This window comes from Apaloderma vittatum, unplaced genomic scaffold (assembly GCF_000703405.1).
Source record: "Apaloderma vittatum isolate BGI_N311 unplaced genomic scaffold, ASM70340v1 scaffold6971, whole genome shotgun sequence".
NCBI classification, from domain to species: domain Eukaryota; kingdom Metazoa; phylum Chordata; class Aves; order Trogoniformes; family Trogonidae; genus Apaloderma; species Apaloderma vittatum.
In genome coordinates this window covers 33,170-52,485 of record NW_009699505.1, presented here as the reverse complement: position 1 = coordinate 52,485, position 19,316 = coordinate 33,170, and the positions used below count along the sequence as shown (strand labels likewise).

Sequence of the window (19,316 nt, the reverse complement as noted above, 5' to 3'; positions counted from 1 at the left end):
CCGCCCCCCCCCCCCGGGCCCCCGGAGGGCCAGCCGCACCGCGTCCTGTACGAGTTCATTCCCGAGACTGCCGAGGAGTTGCAGGTCCTGCCAGGAAACATTGTCTTTGTCCTGAAGAAAGAGAAAGACAACTGGGCTACGGTGATGTTCAATGGAAAGGTACCAGAGGCGTGCTTGGCAGGAGTGGGCAGATGATGGGGTGGATGCTGCAAGGTTCTGCAGAGGACTTGCAGGGCAAAAACTAGCTGTCAGCAGCTACACGAGTTTCCGACTTTGGTCCTTTATGTCCACCTTGACTTAGGCCACAGGGTTCAGTGAGAGCCATCCAACCTGTGGCAACTAAGCTTCAAACCTCAGGGACTCTCCTGGATTCAGGGCAGAGTGAGGACAAGCTCACTGTCCTCCAGCAGCGGGCTGTCTTCTTGCCAAGCAATCTCTACTTGTCTCTCACCCACAGAAAGGGATTGTCCCCTGCAACTTCCTTGAGCCTGCTGAGCTACAGAACAAGCTGCATATCCAGGTGAGGAGAGCAAGGAGACGGTGTCCTGGGGAGGGCAGATCCCTACACATTCACCCACCACCTACTCTGGGCCTTCCAGCAGCATCTATACCTGCCACTCCCTCTGCCTTGTAACGCCGAGATTTGTTGTTCTTGCTCATGGTCACCTTAACATGAGCTCAGAGACCTGCAAAATCGGGATATACGGGTTAACAAAGTCACGTCTCCCCAGTTCCAGACTCCAAACAGACCTTGGAAAAACAGTGGGTTGGGTGGGGGTGCTCCATGAGGCGGTAGCACCCCAGTTCCCATGGGAAGGGTGGGATTCACAGCATTACCTCCCATCCATCTGACACAGGAAGAAACTCCTCTGGAAGCTGATAACCCAGAGTCATCCAGCTCCACCATTCCAGAGAAGCCGCGGCGGCCAGCACCAGGTCAGTGAGGGGGAGCTGAAGGGACAGGGGTATCTTATGGGAGAAATCTCCAGCAGCAAGTTTTGAGATGGTTTCCTGCTTTGAGATCAGGACTAGGGATCATCTCAATCTCATTCCTGGACCCATTTGCAGCCAAGGATGGGATGATATTAAAAGCACGGGGCAGAGACAGCAACCACAGTGCTGAGGACAGAGTGAAATAAAACATGTTGGTCCCGGAGGAAAGCAAGTCCCTCCATGCTCTCAACTAGCACAGCAACTAATGTCAAAATGGGCCTCGGGATATGAACAGAGCAAGTGACCCAACTTACCTAAATCTTGGGAGTCCTTACATGCTGCTTCTTAGTGCAGGGCACCTGCGATGGTTTTTAGTACTTCTGTGAGCTGGGCTAGGTTTGAAAGAGCTCTGGTTGCCCCAGGAGGGGGATTCCTGGCCAAAACTATACAGTGTCCCCATGTCCCAAGCCTGGGGCAGGAATGGTAGCACCAGGGTCATCACGTTGTCCCCAGCAGAGTTGGTTTGGGATGCTGGAAACTCAAAACAGGGCTCTGCTGCCTGCACCTGCGCAGCTGCAGGAGCGCTCAGCTGCACGGTCCAAAATGGCAGTTTAAAACCGGGGAGCACATTTGTTTCCACAAGCTGAAACAAAGAGTTGGGAGGAAGCACTGAGAGTTGTCCTCTCTAGAAAACATCACGCAGTGTTGACGTAGGAGCCGGTGGCTGAGCTGCGAGCTCCGCACCGCTGCATGAAAAACCCACTCAGCGCAGCAAATACTACCAAGAAGAGACTGTAGCACACAGGTGTTAACCTGCTGCAGTCTATTCTGGCCTATCTGCCAGAAAAAAAACCAAACCGAATATGTGGACAACCAGTTGCCAAGTCCCTTGCTCTGACATGAGCCTGAGCCACGTGGTGGTGAGGAAAGGTGGTCCAAAAGACCACTAATGACAAGACAGGGCTTGTGTCTCGAGCAGTGCAGCCTCATTAGCAGTCCAAAGGTAAAGTTGATACAGAAGACAGCTGTGGCTTATGGGAGTTAAGGGCAAACAGCTCAGGGACCCAACAACCTCAAAGAGCATCTTTATGGCATCAAAAGCCAGCACAGAGCTAGCAGCAGGACTACATTCAACGACATAGCTCTGTCTCATAACAAGCACAGTTGTGTCAAAGCACTGACAAAACGTAGAGCAGATCCTTGTGAAGAGACTTCAACAAACCTGCATGAAGTCACCCTACCTGGAGGTCTGACTTTAGCTTTACAACCCTGGCAAAGGACAGGGATTGCCTCCAGCTTTCAGTGAGGACCTAGGGAGATCAGAAGAGCAAAGACAATAAAAACAGCAGCTCATACTTGTTTGTTTCGTTGTTGTTTTTTTTTCTTAAAATCTACCCAGGAAAGACAACCCACCTCTAAGGCTCCCATCCCTATAAAAGGGAAGGCAGAGCCTGAACTCCTGTGTGGTGGTTTTATCTAAATCTTACAGATGAACCCCATCGCAGCTGATGCTGCTTCCATTCAAGGGACCACCGCTGGCTCCAGGGTTGGCTGCTGTTGCTGGAGATAACACTGAGTGTTGAGGAGAGGGACTGCTGGAGACCTTAATGTGTCCCTAGGCATAGAGCAGTAATGCTTACTCTATCCCACTTGCTGAGACACCTCTTTCTTCCTCTACAGACTACGTTCCTGCTACTGTGGCACAGCTGAGAGATACAGCAAAGGTAACATCTTGTGAACACAGACTCTGAGGTCCTGTTGGCGTTAGAAATCTGCATTTAGTGCATGTTGAAAGGTGCTGGCATGCCCAGCACACACCACAGTCCTGGAAGCATTTCAGGTTTTCATCAGTCAGAAGCTTTTACAAAGCGTAACAACAGCACTGGGGGCTGGCAGGTCATTAGGACCCAACCAGGTGAGACTAGGGTTGCTGTTTAGGATGTTCTCCTCCAGGTCTGTTCACCTGCAGCACTTAAGAAAGGAGAAATACAAAAGAGCTTGTCTGTAACACACACAACCCTGTGCAATGCCAGCGCATCGCGTCACGCTGGGGAGAGAAATGGGAGAACACGGCAACCCTACCTCGAAAAAAAAAAAAAGAACAAAAAAACCCCACAAAAGAACAAGGAAGGAGGTTGTAGGGCGGACACATCTGGAATTTAGTCACCCCAAAGCAACCACTTGGTTGCTACGTGCCTAATTTATTACTGTTACTCTCCTGGGACAAGCCCAGGGCTGTCAACCAGCCGCAGATCCAACCGTAACTCAGGTGTCACGACAGCTGACCTGCCCGAGGGGAGTACCAAAGGCTGCACACACTAGCAGAGATGCCCTGCAGCTCAGATCTGACTGAGACAACCGCAGTTTCCACATGCCGCTCCCTCTCCAAGCCACACAAGCCCTGACACCCAGTTTCCCACCTGCAGGAGGCTGCAGCAGCCATCTCCAGCCCCCACATCCTCAAGGTGCATTACAAATACACGGTCGCCCTGCAAGTTGAGACAAGTCTCTCTTACATGGAACTCCTGGACGTGGTTTGCAAGAAACTGGAGCTCCAGCCCACGCACACGCAGCTGAGGTGAGGCACTGCCCGCTCCAGGGAGTTTTCTAGAGCCATGTTTTTCAGGGCTCCCACCCTTACTCCATGTCCTCTGCACACCCAGGTACAAGCCTCCGGAGGGCCAAGTGCTGGTGACACTGGGGGCAGACAACCTGGAGGCAGCTTGGAGCCAGAGCAAGGACAACTGTCTGACAGTCTGGTGCGACATCACGGAGGTCAGTGACTGCTAGCAGTGGCAACCACCTCTTCTGCCCGCTCTTGGCAAGGAACCTAAGCAGACACTGCCTTCACTTTCCTTGCCGGGAGCGCAGGCTTGTGGCTTTCAAAGCAAGCTGGCAACCTCTTGAAAGGCAGAGGAGCAAAGAATGAAGTGAAGAGAAACAGAGCTTGTCTTTCACCCTGGTACAAATTAAAAGAAGACAAAGCAGTGTCCTTACCAGCTTATTTCCTGCCCTAGGGAGAGGGGTTTTTACTGGACAGCAAACCAGAGGAGTCATTGCAGGAGGCAACACTGGAGGAGACGGGACCAACTCAAGTTGTAGCGCAGTACAATTACGAAGCCACTCAACCTGAAGACCTGGAGTTTCAGGCAGGAGACGTGATACGTGTTTTATCCAAAGGTAATCATGCTCCTTCGGTGTCAGGGGACGGACATCCCAGCTCTGGTGAGAGCACAGGTCTGACCCTGAGATGCTGAGCACCTGCTTGGTTTAGTGGAAGTTGTGGGTTCACACCATTTTTCCGTCAGGCCAAGAACTATTTGGTCGGACACTGGGACGCATGTTCTTCAGCAGATCCTACAAGTTTCACTAGGGACTTTGATCTCATTTCGTGAGTGCTCCTGCCCTCCAAAGCAGTGTTTCATGCTGAGGACCTGCAGCGCAACAGCCTGGGCTCAGGCAGCCCTCACAGATAGCAAACTTCTCCTATAAGTTGCGGTTTGCCACCTTTAGACGGAAAACAGGCTGCTCAGATTTCTGCTGCAGGGCACTTCTGAGAAAGCTTGCATTGAACACAAACACTTTAAAAGAGAGGTTAGAAAAGAAGCTTGTAGGGATCGTATGAGCAGGTGGAAGCCAGGGGAAAGGACAACGTAAAGAACACATGAGAGTTGCTTTCCTTCACATTGCTAAGAGCTGAGTCACTGAGCTTCTAGATTCATGGGGCAAATTTGCTCCATCCCAATGAAAGACAAAAAAAAAAATAAAAAATCCAACCTATTGAGGAGTTTCTAGCCTCTGCTTTGCATGCTCCTGATGAAGGACAGGGTTTTCAGCTTGCCAGCAGCTCACTGGAGCCACAAGGTAAGCAGGACCTAAAGCCTGCAGGATTGCTTTCTACAAGTGCCTTCTTCCATCCACCACTGCCTTGTGCTGCAGCAGCAGCAGAGCTCCTCCACCTCTACCATGGGCTTCCCACCCCAGTCTCAGTATTGCAGGTGTTTCTCCCGCCAGGAAATCATCATATGGATTGAGTTGGAAGGGACCTTAAAGATCATGTAGTTACAACCACTCAGGATGGAAGGGACACCTTACACTAGACCAGGTTGCTCAAAGTCTCACATTTTCATCAAACCCATTTCCGTCATTCCCTTCTCCAAGCACTTTCAAGATGGGAGAGTTTCACTTGAGCTATGCTCAAGCTTACCAGTTGCGGTTTATTCTTTAAAGGTGATGCCTCATTTTGGCTGCCGCCCCTGCAATGGGAGAATGCTCTTACTCCCATTCCTCTCACCTGGTGCCTTTTTCTGGCTGGTTTTCTGCTGAAGTGTACAATCATTAAATACAGACTATACCTCAGCAAGATCTAGCATATGTTTTTAAGTTGGATCCTTTCAATTCTGTGCAGAATGCACAGGAGGGAGGACAAAGTTACCATGTCTCAGCAGAAGCTGCTGGTGAGCTCGTATCAGGTGAAGACCTACCTACAGACCCTCCACAGGGCATCTGCTTCCCTCCTCAGTTGAGCCTGAACGTAATCAAGACATCAGAAATAGTTTTAAAGGCAAAAAAAATATGATACTTTGCTACATGTAGCTCTGTCAGTAATTTGTGCTGGCTGGCAAGCTTCAGCAGCAGTACACAAGTGATCATAGTCCCCTCTCTACCGGTGTGCAGGTGAGTTTTACTCCCTCCAACTCCAAAATCCTACTCTCCCCTTCACTGCTGAGCTAAATATTTTCCCTTAGAAAGTTGGTTCTCATCTGGTTTAGTTCCCTGCAGCAAGAGTTTTCAGAGCTCCTTAGCTTTACTCAACCCAGGGTAGCAGAGGCTTTGGGCTTTTGTTTGGGGTTGGGTTTTTTATATGAACATGGAACAGGATGTGAAACCACATTAGTTGGCATCTTGAGGAAGAAAGCCCAAGGTCTCACATCATTTCCTTACCACACTCACTTCATTTCCACTGTCTTCTATTCAGGACAGTTTCTAAGCCCCTCGGTCTCTATTTTGTTTTGCTTTCCCACCTTTGTTTGGCAGTGCATTCTTTCTTACCTTATAAATTTGCTCTCGACCTCATTCCTCCTCAGCCCCTTTCCTCCACATTCCTCACTCTACCAGGCTTTAGCATGGCTAAAAGGTTTATCACTGGAACACCTTAAAACTGATGATCTCGGGCCCGTCTGTAGCACGTGGAAGTTATTACGCTCCTGTATATCCCTAGGGTGACAAAAATTGTGACAATTTTCTCTTTCAGTGAATGACGACTGGTTAGAAGGCCAGTGCAATGGGAAGATAGGCATCTTCCCTTCTGCTTTTGTTCAAAAGCCTAACCTTAAAGACCTGGATATGTGATTTCAGAAGAGCTTAAAGTCATCGATGTGGAAGAAATTACGAATTCAGCTGTTGTAATTAAGAAGTTTCTATTATTGATCACTGCATCTAAAAATGAACTTTAAATGTTATTGCTGCTTGTGTTAAAAGCTTTATATTTTACCTTTTGCATTGTTCTCTAAAACAGATATCTATTAAAAAATTGCTGATTATCTTCCTGTTGGGAATAGATTCGGTTCTAAAACCTGTGCTTGCCAAGAGACTTGCTCTGTCCCACCTTCTCTATCCTGGAAAACCCAGAAGTGGGTGGCACCGCTTGCATTTACAGCCCTGTCCACAGAGCCAGAAGAGGAACTGCCCTTCAGGAAGCTACAGACCAGAAAAGGCTGAGCAGTGTTCGCTTCCTTAAAACATTACTGCCAACACGAGAGCTGACGAGACACAACGCAGCCTTGCCCTGTTCCAACTGACAGGTCACTTCAAGAACCACAGTGACTTTAACACTCCCCACCCAATAAAAGTATAAATGTATGGGTGGGTTGTTTGTTTTTTTTTTCACCTTTCACTTCAAAACCAGAACATCTCTGTAGTTCTCGACACCTTTGGAAGTACGCTGTTTCAAAACTGTCTGCAAACAGCCAGCATCCCAATCTGCAGGCATGTCAACAGGAGAAGAATCCGTGTCCTCCAACTCTCACTGCCTGTGCTCTACCAGGTTCAGGCTGCAACTAAGAGCTTTGCAGGCTACTCCCAACCCAGGTTTTTGGTTTGGTCCATAAAACGCATTGCACACAAGCAGCACAAACTCACAATCCAATTATCTACACTAAGCCCAAATCTGCGATTTATTTCATTCTCTTTCAAATAGGAAAAAAAAAATAATTAACCAACTTCAAATTTTCTTCCGACTTCTCCAGAAAAACATGTTTTTAAAAGCCTGCAGTCAAGTTACACCGGAAATAAATGCTACACAGACCTGGATGGAGAGAACATGGTTTAATTAAAGGCAAAGCTGATTTCAGCAGCTGCAGTTCTTGCACAGACAGACAAAAAACACAAAAAAAGCTTACAACACAAACCAGTTTCTGTTGGGGGCCCCTTCCCTCACTCCCCCAGGTCATCGGAGGGCAAGAGGGGAGTCCCAGCCGAGAGTCGGACGCATTCCCGAGGCCAGATGCTCATGCACAAGTGGAACGGTGCGGCCGGGACCCTGGCACTGCCGGGAGCAAGATGGTGAACCTGGTTAGCTCGTCTAGGGTGCAAGAGTCAGTGACGGTTCAAACACTGGAATGTCACAGCTGACTGGGTGCACGGCTCGGTAGACAAACCGGGAGGGCTGAAGGGAAGTACAGAGGGGTTTGGTTCGTATCATCACTGGGTGGAAACTTCACTTTTTGGACTTCGAAGAAAGGAAACACAGCTTCAAAATGCAACGAAGAACAGTGATGTCGCTAAGGTGGAGATCGTGGGGGAGCTGCTCGTACCCCTGGAGGGGTATCGTGTCTCCTCCGTCTTCCCTTTTTGTATTCTTTGGGGCTGCCCAGACTTCAGTGTCACTTCGGCTCCTGCATGTGCTTTGCTCTGCAGCTGACTTCCAGCTCAGAGATCTTGAATCATCACACAAACCCCTAACTGCTAAACACAGCAAACGGACATTGAGATTGTTTCCGTAACTTCCCTGGGAAACCTAACAAAAATGCTGTCCTTTTCCTTAATGAAGCTTCCAGTCTTCCTTCCCCCCAATAAATAGCAAATAAAACGTTTTCCTTTTCCCTTCTGCGCCTTCTCATCTACGAACAGCACTATGCTTTCTTCCATGTGCACGCTACACATGCGTGTTCACGAGTGCCTTGAATTTCATTCTGGAACTGCAGGTTTGGGGGCAGGGGTTTCTGCAGAGCTTATGTGTGCCTGCTGGGGCAGGGAGGGGAACGAGGGGGAGCGTACACTCCGCACTGTCCAGGCTGGCTGTTGGCTTTACCCAGCCCTGCTGGACCCCTGATTATTTTCTGCGAGATGTTGCACGTTGGTAATGAAACTACTAGCATCCAGCGAAGATGGAAGGATGGAGAGAGAAAGAAGAAAAAAAAAAAAAAAGAAAAAGAAAAAAAAAAAGAAAAAAACCCCAAAACCAAAAACACTGAAAGCTTTCTACCTACCTATTAAAATGAGTCAGGCTGTGAATGCACAGACAAGCCTGCCCCTTGCGGGGCTAGCCACTATGCTACAGTAAAATGTACAGGAATCAAACATTAATTTAAAACCCCATAGCAGTTAATTTGCTTGTCCAGCAGAGTGCTGCGATGCCCCACATCACCGATTACAGCTCAAACACCTACTGAGAGGAGGGCATTTCATGCTGGAGTCTCTAACCCACCCATGGGCTGGCCAAAGCCTTTGGGTGAAAGGTGAAGTGGTTTCAAGTGCCAGACTCTCCTTCATGAAACCCCTTCGCTAGCCCAGGAGATAGAGCCCCACCTTGCCACCAACCACCTCTGACCAGAGCAGCAACCGGGGCTTTCATTGCTACACACTGACTACGAAGCACGTCTGTGTACGGAAGAATTCAGTGTGATCTTACTACTGAGATAGTAATAAAGATGTTTAGGAGTAATTTCAACTACATTCTCAGTCAGCAAAGCAATCATTAATGGATTCCTATTTTATCTCCCCAAAGAGAGGAAAAGGATTGAGAAGTTCTCATTGGCTTCTCCCATCCGCCCTTCGTTCTCAGCTTTTACTTCCCATGTGGCTGGGGACATGCACGATGGAGAAGGTGAGAGGCGGTGACATCAGGTTACTGAGTGAGACAAACAGCAGTTCCTCTCTCCTTCCAGAGGGCCCAGGGATGGGAGAGTTCCTGATGTTTTCTTGCACTGCAGACGTTTTGTGCACACTCAGTGGGTTGGTGGAGCACTTACGCCCTCCTGACAGCAAGGAACAGAAGAGAGGGCTGCCACCTGCACAGGACTGTGTGGGCCAGTCCTGCAAACCCAACATGCCATGGTTTATGGAGCCTTCGTTTGCAAGGGTTGCCACCTCTGTCTCAATGCGGCGGGTTCATGGTGCCTTGTCCGCGTTGCTGCTTCTGCTTCTGCTGCATTAACAGCTGCTCCAGGGCTGAGGGTCCAGGGTGCATCATGGAACTGGACCAGATGGACTAGAAACAAACAGCCAACACTAGTATCCCCTTGCGTCAGACAACCTCCCTCTTACAGATGAGAAAGTAGAGACAGTTTTCTATGTTCTCCCTCTTTATCGATCGTACCTGGCTCTTCAGGAAAGTTATCCACACTTCAAGGAAGGCCTTCTAGAGAGAGGCTCCCTGGAAGAAGCTTCTCCTCCTCCAGATTCCTCATTACCATAAAAATTCATCCCACATTAATGATTACTAATTTTAGATTAGTCAAAGCAAGCGTTTCTATTTCTTTCAGTTTTGCCAGCCTGAACTTGTTCCACAAAATATTCTAGAACATTGAGAACTGGAAAACTCTGACATCTTCCAGCACTGGTCACACCTCCCACATTGCCTGCATAAGTGAATCTGCCAGAAAAACCTTTGTTTTTCGACACTGAACCCTGACTTAGCTTGCGACAGCCTAACATCCATCACTGGATCTTCTGGCCCCATCAACAAGCACCCAATTCCTGAGCGCAGTTTCACTCGAACGTACCTTCAGGCTCTCCATAAGCACGGCTGAGGAATCCTCCATAGCGGGAGGGCCTTGGGCTGCCCAGGTGCCACTGGGAGCACTGGACTGGTGCCAGCTGCTCTCCGAAGATGACGATGTTGCTGGGAGATAGTCCAGACCAAACCCTCCCATTGCTAAAACAGGAGAGAGACAAGTTCAAAGGAAAATAACAAAACCACTGCAAAACAAACCCCATCGGCTGACTTCACGCAAGCCTGGAACCCAGCACTTGCCTGGCTTATCTGTTTTCCAGCGGTCTGCGACTCTCCTGTCTCTGTTGTCTGGAGCCCCAATAGGTCCAAAGTTGGAGAAGGGAACAGAATTGTGGTTATGGGTTGGAGGGGAGCTTGGCAAGCTGCTGGGGTTGGAGGAGTGAGGAGACTGGCTGGCTGGTGTCGAATGATCTAGTGATTACAAGGCAAGAGGAAAAAAGGTCAACAGAAACAGCAGGAGCCTTCCAATTTTCAATTTCTTAGTGCTGCTGCAAATTCTGCCATCACCCAGTTTTCTCCAATGCAGAAGGTCAATTTTTAGTCCCTCCATCACAGGAGCATAATGCAAATTCCTAAGTTCTGAGTGAAAAGTGTTTGTGCATGTAAGAGAACAGAATGGCTGCGTACAGTACATACATGAGCTTACCAGAAAACACAAAAACCAGGAAACCCCAAGTGGGCTGGCTAGCTGAAGTGAGTTTTCCCCATGTTTCTTGAGGAATTTTTCTCATACAGCAACAAAAAAAAAAAAATCTGCATCCAAGCTTGACAAATCAATGTCATTAGACTGAGGAATCTGCAAGTTTACAACTTGAACTCCCAAGTCTGTGAATGGTTGGTTGGTTGTTTTTTACACTTCTCTGAGTCTTAAAGCAATTCAGACCAGTACCCAAAACTGAACAAAAGAGGAGAGCAAGCATGGAAAAACCTGTCTGCAGGCAGGAGAGAATGATGCCTGAAGACAACACAGCATAGCAGGGTGCCAGGAGACTACATGGTCTTGAATGAAGAGATGAAGGGAGGGGAAAAAGCGGAAACCAGGCAAGCCATAAACCCTGCTACAATAAAAGCACTTTGCAACTCCTTCCATTTCATCCACAATGGTTGTTCCTGGTTGGTTGCAAAAGTCTCAGTGCAACCAAAAATCTCATCCAGTGCAGATGTTATTTAAAATCCACTCGTTTCTTAGACTCAACTAATTCCTTGCCTCATGCCCTTCTGCATTTTTAGTAAGAATTTTTGAGAATTTTGAGAGGAAAAAACAAACTTTCAGACACCTTATCAAGCAGGTATTTAATTTCCAGTTACATTTAACTTGCAGTAGGTTCAGAATTAACTTAAATTCTCCTAAATCACTAAACACAAGAAAAACCACACTAGGATTACCTGAGCTGGCAGGAAGGGATGGAGACCACGGAGTCCCTTCAAAGAGAGAATACAGTGAAGTCTCCTGATGGGTAACTGAAGGGGTGACTTCTGTTTTTGTGCTGGTATTCATGTTTTTCCCATATACCTCATTGAACATACTGTTATTTGGATACCTTTCCTAAAAAAAAACAAACCGAATGTGAGAGTTTACATAGGGATTTATTTCAAACATCAAGACTGTACAAAGGAAACAATTATAGATCAAAATACTTTAACTCCTTTTTCACTCTCCAGCCCCCTCTTCTTTGACCATTTTATTAAATACGAAGTCCATCACATTCCAAATCAGGACAGATTTCTCCTGGCCAGACTGCAAAGCATTCACAAAATCTTTAAATTCCAAGCACTCACAAAAATTGTATGAAGACCTTGCCCAGGTGAAAAAACCACACCTACACACTGTAACACTTTGAGGTGCACTTTTTCGGTCAACTCCATGACTGGACTAAGAGCAACAGGCCCAAGAACTCCAAAAGATTCAACAGTGCGTCTGCAGAACTATAGCCAGGGTGAGTTTGGGAAGAGAGCTGATAAAAGCAAAGATAAGCTTGCTGGTACAGACTGGAATCAGGCACCCCCAGGAATTTTCCACTAGTTTGAACTAAAGGATATCCCCATATTTTTGCCATGTTACCTAGTTTAATGCAAAGGGCTGCAGACTCCAGGCCTTGCTTACCTGATTAAGAGAAAAGCCACTGAGGGACAGGAAAGACGAAGACTGAGACATCAATTCTGACGGTTTTTCCAGCAGAGACTTCTTCAGAAACCAAAAAGGGAAAACCAAGCAATTAGTGTTCAGTGTAGTAAGCAGGAAGAAAGTATGTTATCAGAAACTGCCACAGTGGCTTTGGACACATTTAAAACCTTCCTTGATTTTAGCTCTAGCATCTTGGAGGACAGGGGGAGCAAACTGACAAATGTGGAAAATCAGTAGTTGGCCTACTGGCTGTAATTAATATCTAAAAATCAACAATCACGACAGCTCACAGTCTCAGGCAAACCCCACTTCCAGAACAGCTTTTCAAATCATAAGTGTAACACTTGCCTGATACATCTAGAGGGGAGATTACTGCCAAAAAAAACCAAACCCCCACACAAAACCCCTATGGTTGTGTAAAACTTTGTATAAATGAGACAGGATCCTTCCCAGCAATCAGGGGACTCCTTCAAACATGATTAGACTCTTGTACATTGCTACTGATAGAATAATTCTCAGTTTTGAGAGCATCCCTGCTGCATAGACATTCTTAGACAGCAGGAGCAGCCAAGTGCTGTGATTCTTCAGCTGGGTTACACAGTCTAAATTTTACTTAGTGCTCTCTCACTTTTGTTATAAATGATTGCAGAGAAGAAGAAACTACACTTAGCGTTTAAAAGAGAGGTTCCAAAACTCCCCTGGGGTTCTATGTTAAGATATTATGGATTATGAATTTTTCCCATCATCTATGCCACCTCCTCACACAGAGCTACTATTTCCAGCATAGTATTTCTCAGCTTTCTGTTCAGTGCTTACTATGATTAAGCAGTGAAAAATAGTCTCTCTGAAACAAGTCTTTCTAGGGAAGAAGTAGGACCAGTCATCATTGACACAGATTATAAAGCCCCGCTGGTGGACAACGAACACCACACAATTTAGATTCAGGATCATCAAGCCATAGAATTAGTAAGTAAAACTGTGTGATTCAAAATGAAAGCTGTAGTCTTGCTGCAAACAAAAGCCCACTTGCGCTCCTACCAGCTCAGCATGTCGGATGTTTTTAAAGGTATTGTTCAAACACCACAACCCTTCACTGCCATCCCTCTCTCTTTAACATGGTCTCAATATCTGGAATGTCTTTGCTTTTATCCTGTAAACCCAAGACAAACAGCCTCATTTTCTTGGCAAGCAGCTCCTAGCTTGTTAGATTTTCAAAGTGACAAGTCATTACTTTGAAAGCACGTTTTAAAAAGCAGACAAAATTCACACTCTGCATATCCACACAGCGCGCACAGAGAAGGATTTCCTTCCATTTGTCAGCAGACGACAACAGTAGGAGCTTCAAATGAAACTGCTGAAGAAGCAGCTATTAGTTTCTTACTATTAGTTTCTTACTATTAGTTTCCTACTATTAGCGAAGGTATCAAATGAGACAGGAATGGGTGTATATTTTGCTACTGGCTCCTTGGGATGGCATTTAAAATAATTGAGGAATAGACTTAAATCAGAGATTTCAAGCAGAGTCACAAATAACTTCTCTGTTACAGCTACTAATCAGAAATAGCAGTATTTAATGAACATCCTTGTAGCCATACTAGAAAGACATAATGCATTTTCAGAGGCAATTTGCAAATTCAACAGCTCTGAGACCCTCCAGCTAGTGAACTAGGAAGGTATTAATAGATAAACATAGAAATAAAAATATTTCTCGGTCTGTCAAAAATTACTGTAATTCTACAGGAGTTAGCAATTACTTAGCCAGTTGCTTCCGATTTTCTTCCAAAGCCATCTCACTCTTTTACAATCTCTTCTGCATTTAGCAGAGCAGCTTCAGCCTGCCTTTAAGGAATTTTTATATGCAAATTATAATAAGCCACCCTTGTTCTGGTAACTTCCCACAGCTGAATCTGTGCTCCCCCTTGCCCTTATTACTAAGTCCATACAACTGCAGAAGAAATGACGCATCAACGGATGCACTTACCAAAAAAAAAAACCCCAAAACCCAACCCCATTAGTATTTCAATTTCTGAACAAATCAGCAGTCCTAGGCTCAGCCCAAGAGCAATACCGTGGGCCTTCAGCTGGCCTGAACTCTCGCATGAAGACTAGCTCAAGGGTGAGGCAGGGAAGTAGACAGGAAGTATGGGGGAAGAGAAAGGAATTTCATATTTCTTATAACTTCACAGAAGAAAGAGATGCCAGTTAAGAGTGAGAAGCAGCAGTATTACATCAAATACATACAAAGAGGCTTCGTCCAGGAAGAGAGGCGAGAGGCCCCAGCAGAGCTGGGTAAAGATCAGGAGGATTAGAGAAAATCAGCTCTTCCTCCTCCTCCAAGGCAGCCAGACTCTTTAACAGGTCCGGAGGAAGCAGAGGGGAGCTCTTGGGGTCCTAGTGACAGAAATGAGCACAGTGAGACAACAGAAGGCAGAGAGCAGAACAGCAAGCGACAGCGAGGAGAGGCTAAGCCACAGCAGGAGGAGTGAGAATAGAGGAAGGCAGGAAGCAGCATGCAGAACTGCAAGGTGAAACAGCGGTGCAGAAGTGTGTCGAGGCACACGGAGAGAAAACACTGAGCAGAAAACGTCACTAGCCCCGTGGCCTAGCACACACTGGGAGAAACACCAGCACCATCAGAAAGATGGGCAGCTAGTTTTAATTAGTGGAGCATATGCTTCCCATTGCATCCATGCCAAACACTGAACCTGTTTCCACATTCAAGGACAAGGAACACAAAACCCTGCAATTATTCTTCCACAGTTGACTTGGGAGTAATTTAGGTTTCAAGTAAAATTACAGTCGCAACTTCTTCCCTCCTCTACTTATGGAGTTCAAATCCCTGGAGACTTACTTCCACTGCCAATGGCTGCTGCACCAAGACATAGTTGACCAGACCATTGGGCCAAACACCCCTGCAAAGTACTGGTCAAACCTGACATCTTGACTTTTGTGAGGGATGCTTAAGACACAAGCATCATGGTCTTCCGTCCGTACCTCACTGTGCTTGCACCAAGACACGATATCCCTTTCAGGGATGGGAACAAGGCTTTGACCGCTGTCTCCATCTAAAAACCACAGCCTGACATCAGAGTAGAGGCAGCCTCCTGCACATTGTTTAGTTTTTCTCTCTGAAGGATAAGCCAAGTGATCTCAGCTGACCTTATGAAAATCCTGAGTGCCTTTACAGGGACACATCTGACCAAAGGTTGAAAGAATCCTCTGTTTAATTTTCCTTATAAACAGCACCCAAAGCACTCACAGACAACTCCAGGACTGTTAATAAATAACAAAGATTGCAGGTTTTATAAACGGCAACATGAAGCACAATTGCATGAACAGAAGCAAAGTATTCCATTAGTGCAACCAAGAGCTAAGGAAGCCACTCAGCTCTCTAATTGCGTAGTGAGATCTACAGGAAAAACAACAAAAGAAAATAATCCAAGACAAGACTGCTCCTACCATCCTCAATTTCCAGCCTCAACCTGACTACTGAAGCCTCAGCCATTCAATACACTCAAGATATGGGTGTTGAGTCTAAAGGGTAGCAATTCAACTGCAATTATTTGTAGAACTTTTCCGGTTTTCATCAGTTGTCAGGCAAAAATTTTTGCCAAAACTATCAGCTGTCGTGTTTCCTGGCCTGCCAGACACAGCGCAGAGGTCAATGTCACATCTACACTGAACAAGGCTCACACCTACTTGAAACAAAATCTTCAAGAGCCGGTTCCCCCACACAGCCAAGTAAAGTGGAGAACTCACTGTCTGCTGGAACCCCATTTACTGATACCCGGCTCCCTACCAAATAAGCTCACATTGACTTACTTGGGGCTACAGGGCATTTCTGAAGAAGGGAAAGCTCCTAGAGCTGTCAGGAATATCAGAACCTCATCAGTTTTCACCACTTAGAGCATGGATCTTTACCTCAAAGGCCATCCTGGAGAGAGCATCCTGCTCTGGGCGGAAGACTCCTTGCCGTTTGCCCCTGCGGTCCATGTTCGACTGCTGTGCCATCACCCTGTTGTCAGTCATGCCATAGGAAGAGTCCCAGTAATATTCTGGCACCTTAACTTCTGAGGGGTTCTGGTTATATGGCTCCATGGGGAAAGGCTTCATTTTTTTCTCCAGAGGTTGCTGTTGCATCACGGGAGGCTGCAATGACTGTTCAAACAATTTTAGAGGGTCCTGGGCCTGCAGGTAATAGGACTGCTTTACGGGCATGATCTTCCCCAGAGAGCCTTGGACTTGAGGTGGGTTCCAGAGCTGCTTTGACGAGTCTGTCTGTGGATACTGAGGCAGAGACGCACGATTTTACCAGCAGATAGGAACAATTAACGTTAACTGAATGCATAACTCCGTTCAAACTGTCAGTGTGGCTCACTTGTGACAGACATTCCATAAATATACTGATTTCTTATGTTACTTCCCAAAATGCACAGTCTCGATAAACATCTCTCTCAAATCAAGCTTTACGCCAACAGCCAAGTATAATCCTTACTCTAACCCAGCACCTTATAAACATCTTTAGTAAGGTACTGAGCCAGCATTTTGCTGCCCAGAACACCAGGAGGGTCTCACCTTCGAGTCTAGACATGCCAGAAGGAAGATTTTCTCTATCACGACATGAGCATACAATTAAAAGCTGTGAGGGAACTGGCAGTGAAACCCAGCGAGCCAAAAGGAGGGTGCGGGTGAAGGTTCATGACTCCATCCTTGTTAATCACACAAGAAAACTAGCAAGGCTTAAGACAGAAATACCTGATCAGAAATACCACCTTCATACTTTGTGTATAAACAGCAACACACAGAAAACAGACAAGCGTCTTTCCATTCCCATAGGTACCTTCCTCTCAGTTACAGAACTGTGCATTCATACCCAGCACACTTCCAACTGGCTCAGAAGTTCCCAGATCGAAATCTCATGCTACAGTCTTTAACAACCGTTTTGAAAAGGTAATCTAGAAACAGAAGTCTAGACTGTCATCGTTTGTTTATAAATGAAGCTTAGCACACTGCGTTAGTTAAATTTACCTGCTGGAACCCGGAGTGGTGCGGTGGGCTCTTCCCCAGGCCCTGCACAGCTTTTGTAGGGGACTGTTGCTGCTGTTGCTGGGCCAGAGCTTGGACCTGTAACTGGCTTGCGGACTGTGCTGTTGCCTGAGCTGGTAAAGATGAGAGGGGTTGCTGGGAAGGAGGTGGTGTTTGCTGAGGTCCCTGGGTCATCGGCCCCGGTCCAGAGGGCCGTTGCTGGCTGTAAGGAATGTGGGACTGTTTCCCACCTTGCACCTGGTTTCCCGCAGGCGAGTGAGCTGTGGGCTGGAGGAAGGTTCCTGGGACAGAAACACCACCTGGGAAGGTGTACCCCGTGCCCATGGAGAAAGCCACAGGAGGGGGGACAACGTAGGTCGGAGGTGGAAAACCTGGAGAAGGCAAACAAGCACTTTGATTCACAATTTGGGAGAACAGATAGTTACCTCCAGAAAACATTCAGTGTTTGTTTTGGTTATTTTTTAATAATTCCTATTTTGCTCATTTAAGCCATGAGGACAGGAAACACCAGTTTGCACCAGAATGTCCTTTCTTACCGTTGCACATACATGGCTATGATCACAGGAGGGATTCAGAGTTAGTTCTCTGCTTTTCTTGCCATATCCCAGGCACTGATAACAGTCAGCCAGAGCAGTATCTGGGAGTCATATGGGTTTTTTTTCACACACCTCAATCTGCCCACTTTGGTTTTGTTTCTTTTTCCGTTTCGCAACCTTTTTCCTTCACCATGCTGGGGTTTTGGATGCTTTATCCCCAGAAGTTCCCTCCCCTTCCAATAGGCACACTTTCAGGGACTAAACCTCTGGAGCAATGGACAGAAGCAACCAATAAGTCTGCTGCCTCCTCCCAGGGGGATCACCAGTCTCCGGATCAATTTAGATAGAGACAGGTAGTAAGCAAACAAATCCTCATAGCCACAAGATCAATTTCTTTCCTGTAGCTCACACTGAAAAGTCAGGTTCAGAAGGCAAATTTTAATTCTCTGCCTCAGAGGCCAGATTTTATGCTGACTTTGGGGCAGGGAAGGTGTCCCTCTGTTTCATATAAAGCAACTGCACACAACAGCTGCAGGGGAGATACAGGTTCCAGCTATTTCGTGAGCAAATATGGACAGCGAGGTCTAACAGAACATTCCACAACAAAATGGGAACATGCAATGTGGCAACAATGGCAAATAAGACAGCACAAATTACAGTTGGAATCATGAGCATCACTACAAAAAAACCAAACCAAACACATACCCACACACCCACCCCAGCCTTAAAAGAAGCAGTGTGATTGATCTTTTGTGATGGAGTCCTAAGCCCAGAGAATGCTTCCTCCTGAGCTAGCAAAACACTTTGTCATGTTCTGCTTAACTACAGAAACAGCCCACTGTGAAGTTCCTTGATCTCGCACTCACTAAAAAAGTAGGAAGGTGGCAGATTTCATGACAGACCTTGATTCCAAAGCCAGAATGAAAATGAAATCTTATTTATCTTGTTTCGCTTCAGCTATGTCCCTTCTCACTACTTTGTACGATTCTCAACAGGAGAATGCACGTTCATCAAAAAACAGCTCCGACCTTCAGAGGCCATGACAAGATTTTACTTGGAGTCAGTAGTAAATCACGCCTCAAACAAACGACGCAAATTACCTGGCCGGCTAGGAAGGGGAGGGAAGGCTCCTGGGTGATGAATGGGGATGAACTGAGAACTGCTGGCCTGACTTGGGGTCTGAGTTACAGGTGTTTTCCTGGCTTCAGACACTGGAGTCTTCCTCATCTCCGTCTGGGATTTCACCTAATGCGAAAAAAAAAAAAAATTAAGTTGGATAACTTTTCCTGTAATTGTCTAGATCATGTCTCAAGCCAAAAAATGAACTCCCAGATTGCCTCAGAGATTATTTTCCTGTCCCCAAGTAATCGGGAGGCATTTGGAACCCAGTCCTGCCCTCAATGACCTCAGGCAGGTTAGCCCGCCTGTCCTCGGGCACTTCTTGCCTCACAAAAGCACTCTAAGGAAATCTAGTCAGAAGATGCAACAGGCTTTTTTCTCTAGCGAGAGAGTGGGAAGCGGACATAATAATACCCTCAGACCATACAAAGAACTTACCATGCTGCTCACCCACAGCACCTTAAAAACAAAAAGTACAGGTGCTTCTCCTAGGGCACAACTTTAATCTAACTCACGCTACTTACCTGCAGCACCTTAAGCA

General features: G+C 46.6%; 2 protein-coding genes across 5 annotated transcripts in view; one reads left to right on the top strand and one right to left on the bottom strand.

The window, feature by feature from the left end:
- Positions 1 to 6,285, top strand: part of NCF2 (neutrophil cytosolic factor 2) — a 10,742-nt gene extending 4,457 nt beyond the window's left edge. The window contains exons 8-15 of the mRNA XM_009878391.1: positions 18 to 159; positions 458 to 520; positions 858 to 936; positions 2,614 to 2,657; positions 3,360 to 3,511; positions 3,597 to 3,708; positions 3,951 to 4,113; positions 6,188 to 6,285. Of these exons, the coding sequence (XP_009876693.1) occupies positions 18 to 159; positions 458 to 520; positions 858 to 936; positions 2,614 to 2,657; positions 3,360 to 3,511; positions 3,597 to 3,708; positions 3,951 to 4,113; positions 6,188 to 6,285 (853 nt within the window). The remainder of the gene's footprint in view (positions 1 to 17; positions 160 to 457; positions 521 to 857; positions 937 to 2,613; positions 2,658 to 3,359; positions 3,512 to 3,596; positions 3,709 to 3,950; positions 4,114 to 6,187) is intronic.
- A 2,796-nt stretch (positions 6,286 to 9,081) lies between these two features.
- SMG7 (SMG7 nonsense mediated mRNA decay factor) overlaps positions 9,082 to 19,316 on the bottom strand; it is a 30,388-nt gene continuing 20,153 nt past the window's right edge. For 2 of the 4 annotated variants that reach the window (XM_009878390.1, XM_009878387.1), the window contains exons 14-22: positions 18,757 to 18,901; positions 17,103 to 17,491; positions 15,996 to 16,361; positions 14,316 to 14,465; positions 12,054 to 12,134; positions 11,336 to 11,495; positions 10,190 to 10,360; positions 9,939 to 10,090; positions 9,082 to 9,424 (exon numbers count right to left, since the gene is read on the bottom strand). In XM_009878390.1, the coding sequence (XP_009876692.1) occupies positions 9,311 to 9,424; positions 9,939 to 10,090; positions 10,190 to 10,360; positions 11,336 to 11,495; positions 12,054 to 12,134; positions 14,316 to 14,465; positions 15,996 to 16,361; positions 17,103 to 17,491; positions 18,757 to 18,901 (1,728 nt within the window). In that variant the 3' untranslated portion in view covers positions 9,082 to 9,310. The remainder of the gene's footprint in view (positions 9,425 to 9,938; positions 10,091 to 10,189; positions 10,361 to 11,335; positions 11,496 to 12,053; positions 12,135 to 14,315; positions 14,466 to 15,995; positions 16,362 to 17,102; positions 17,492 to 18,756; positions 18,902 to 19,316) is intronic. The other 2 variants (XM_009878388.1, XM_009878389.1) reach the window with 1 other exon arrangement.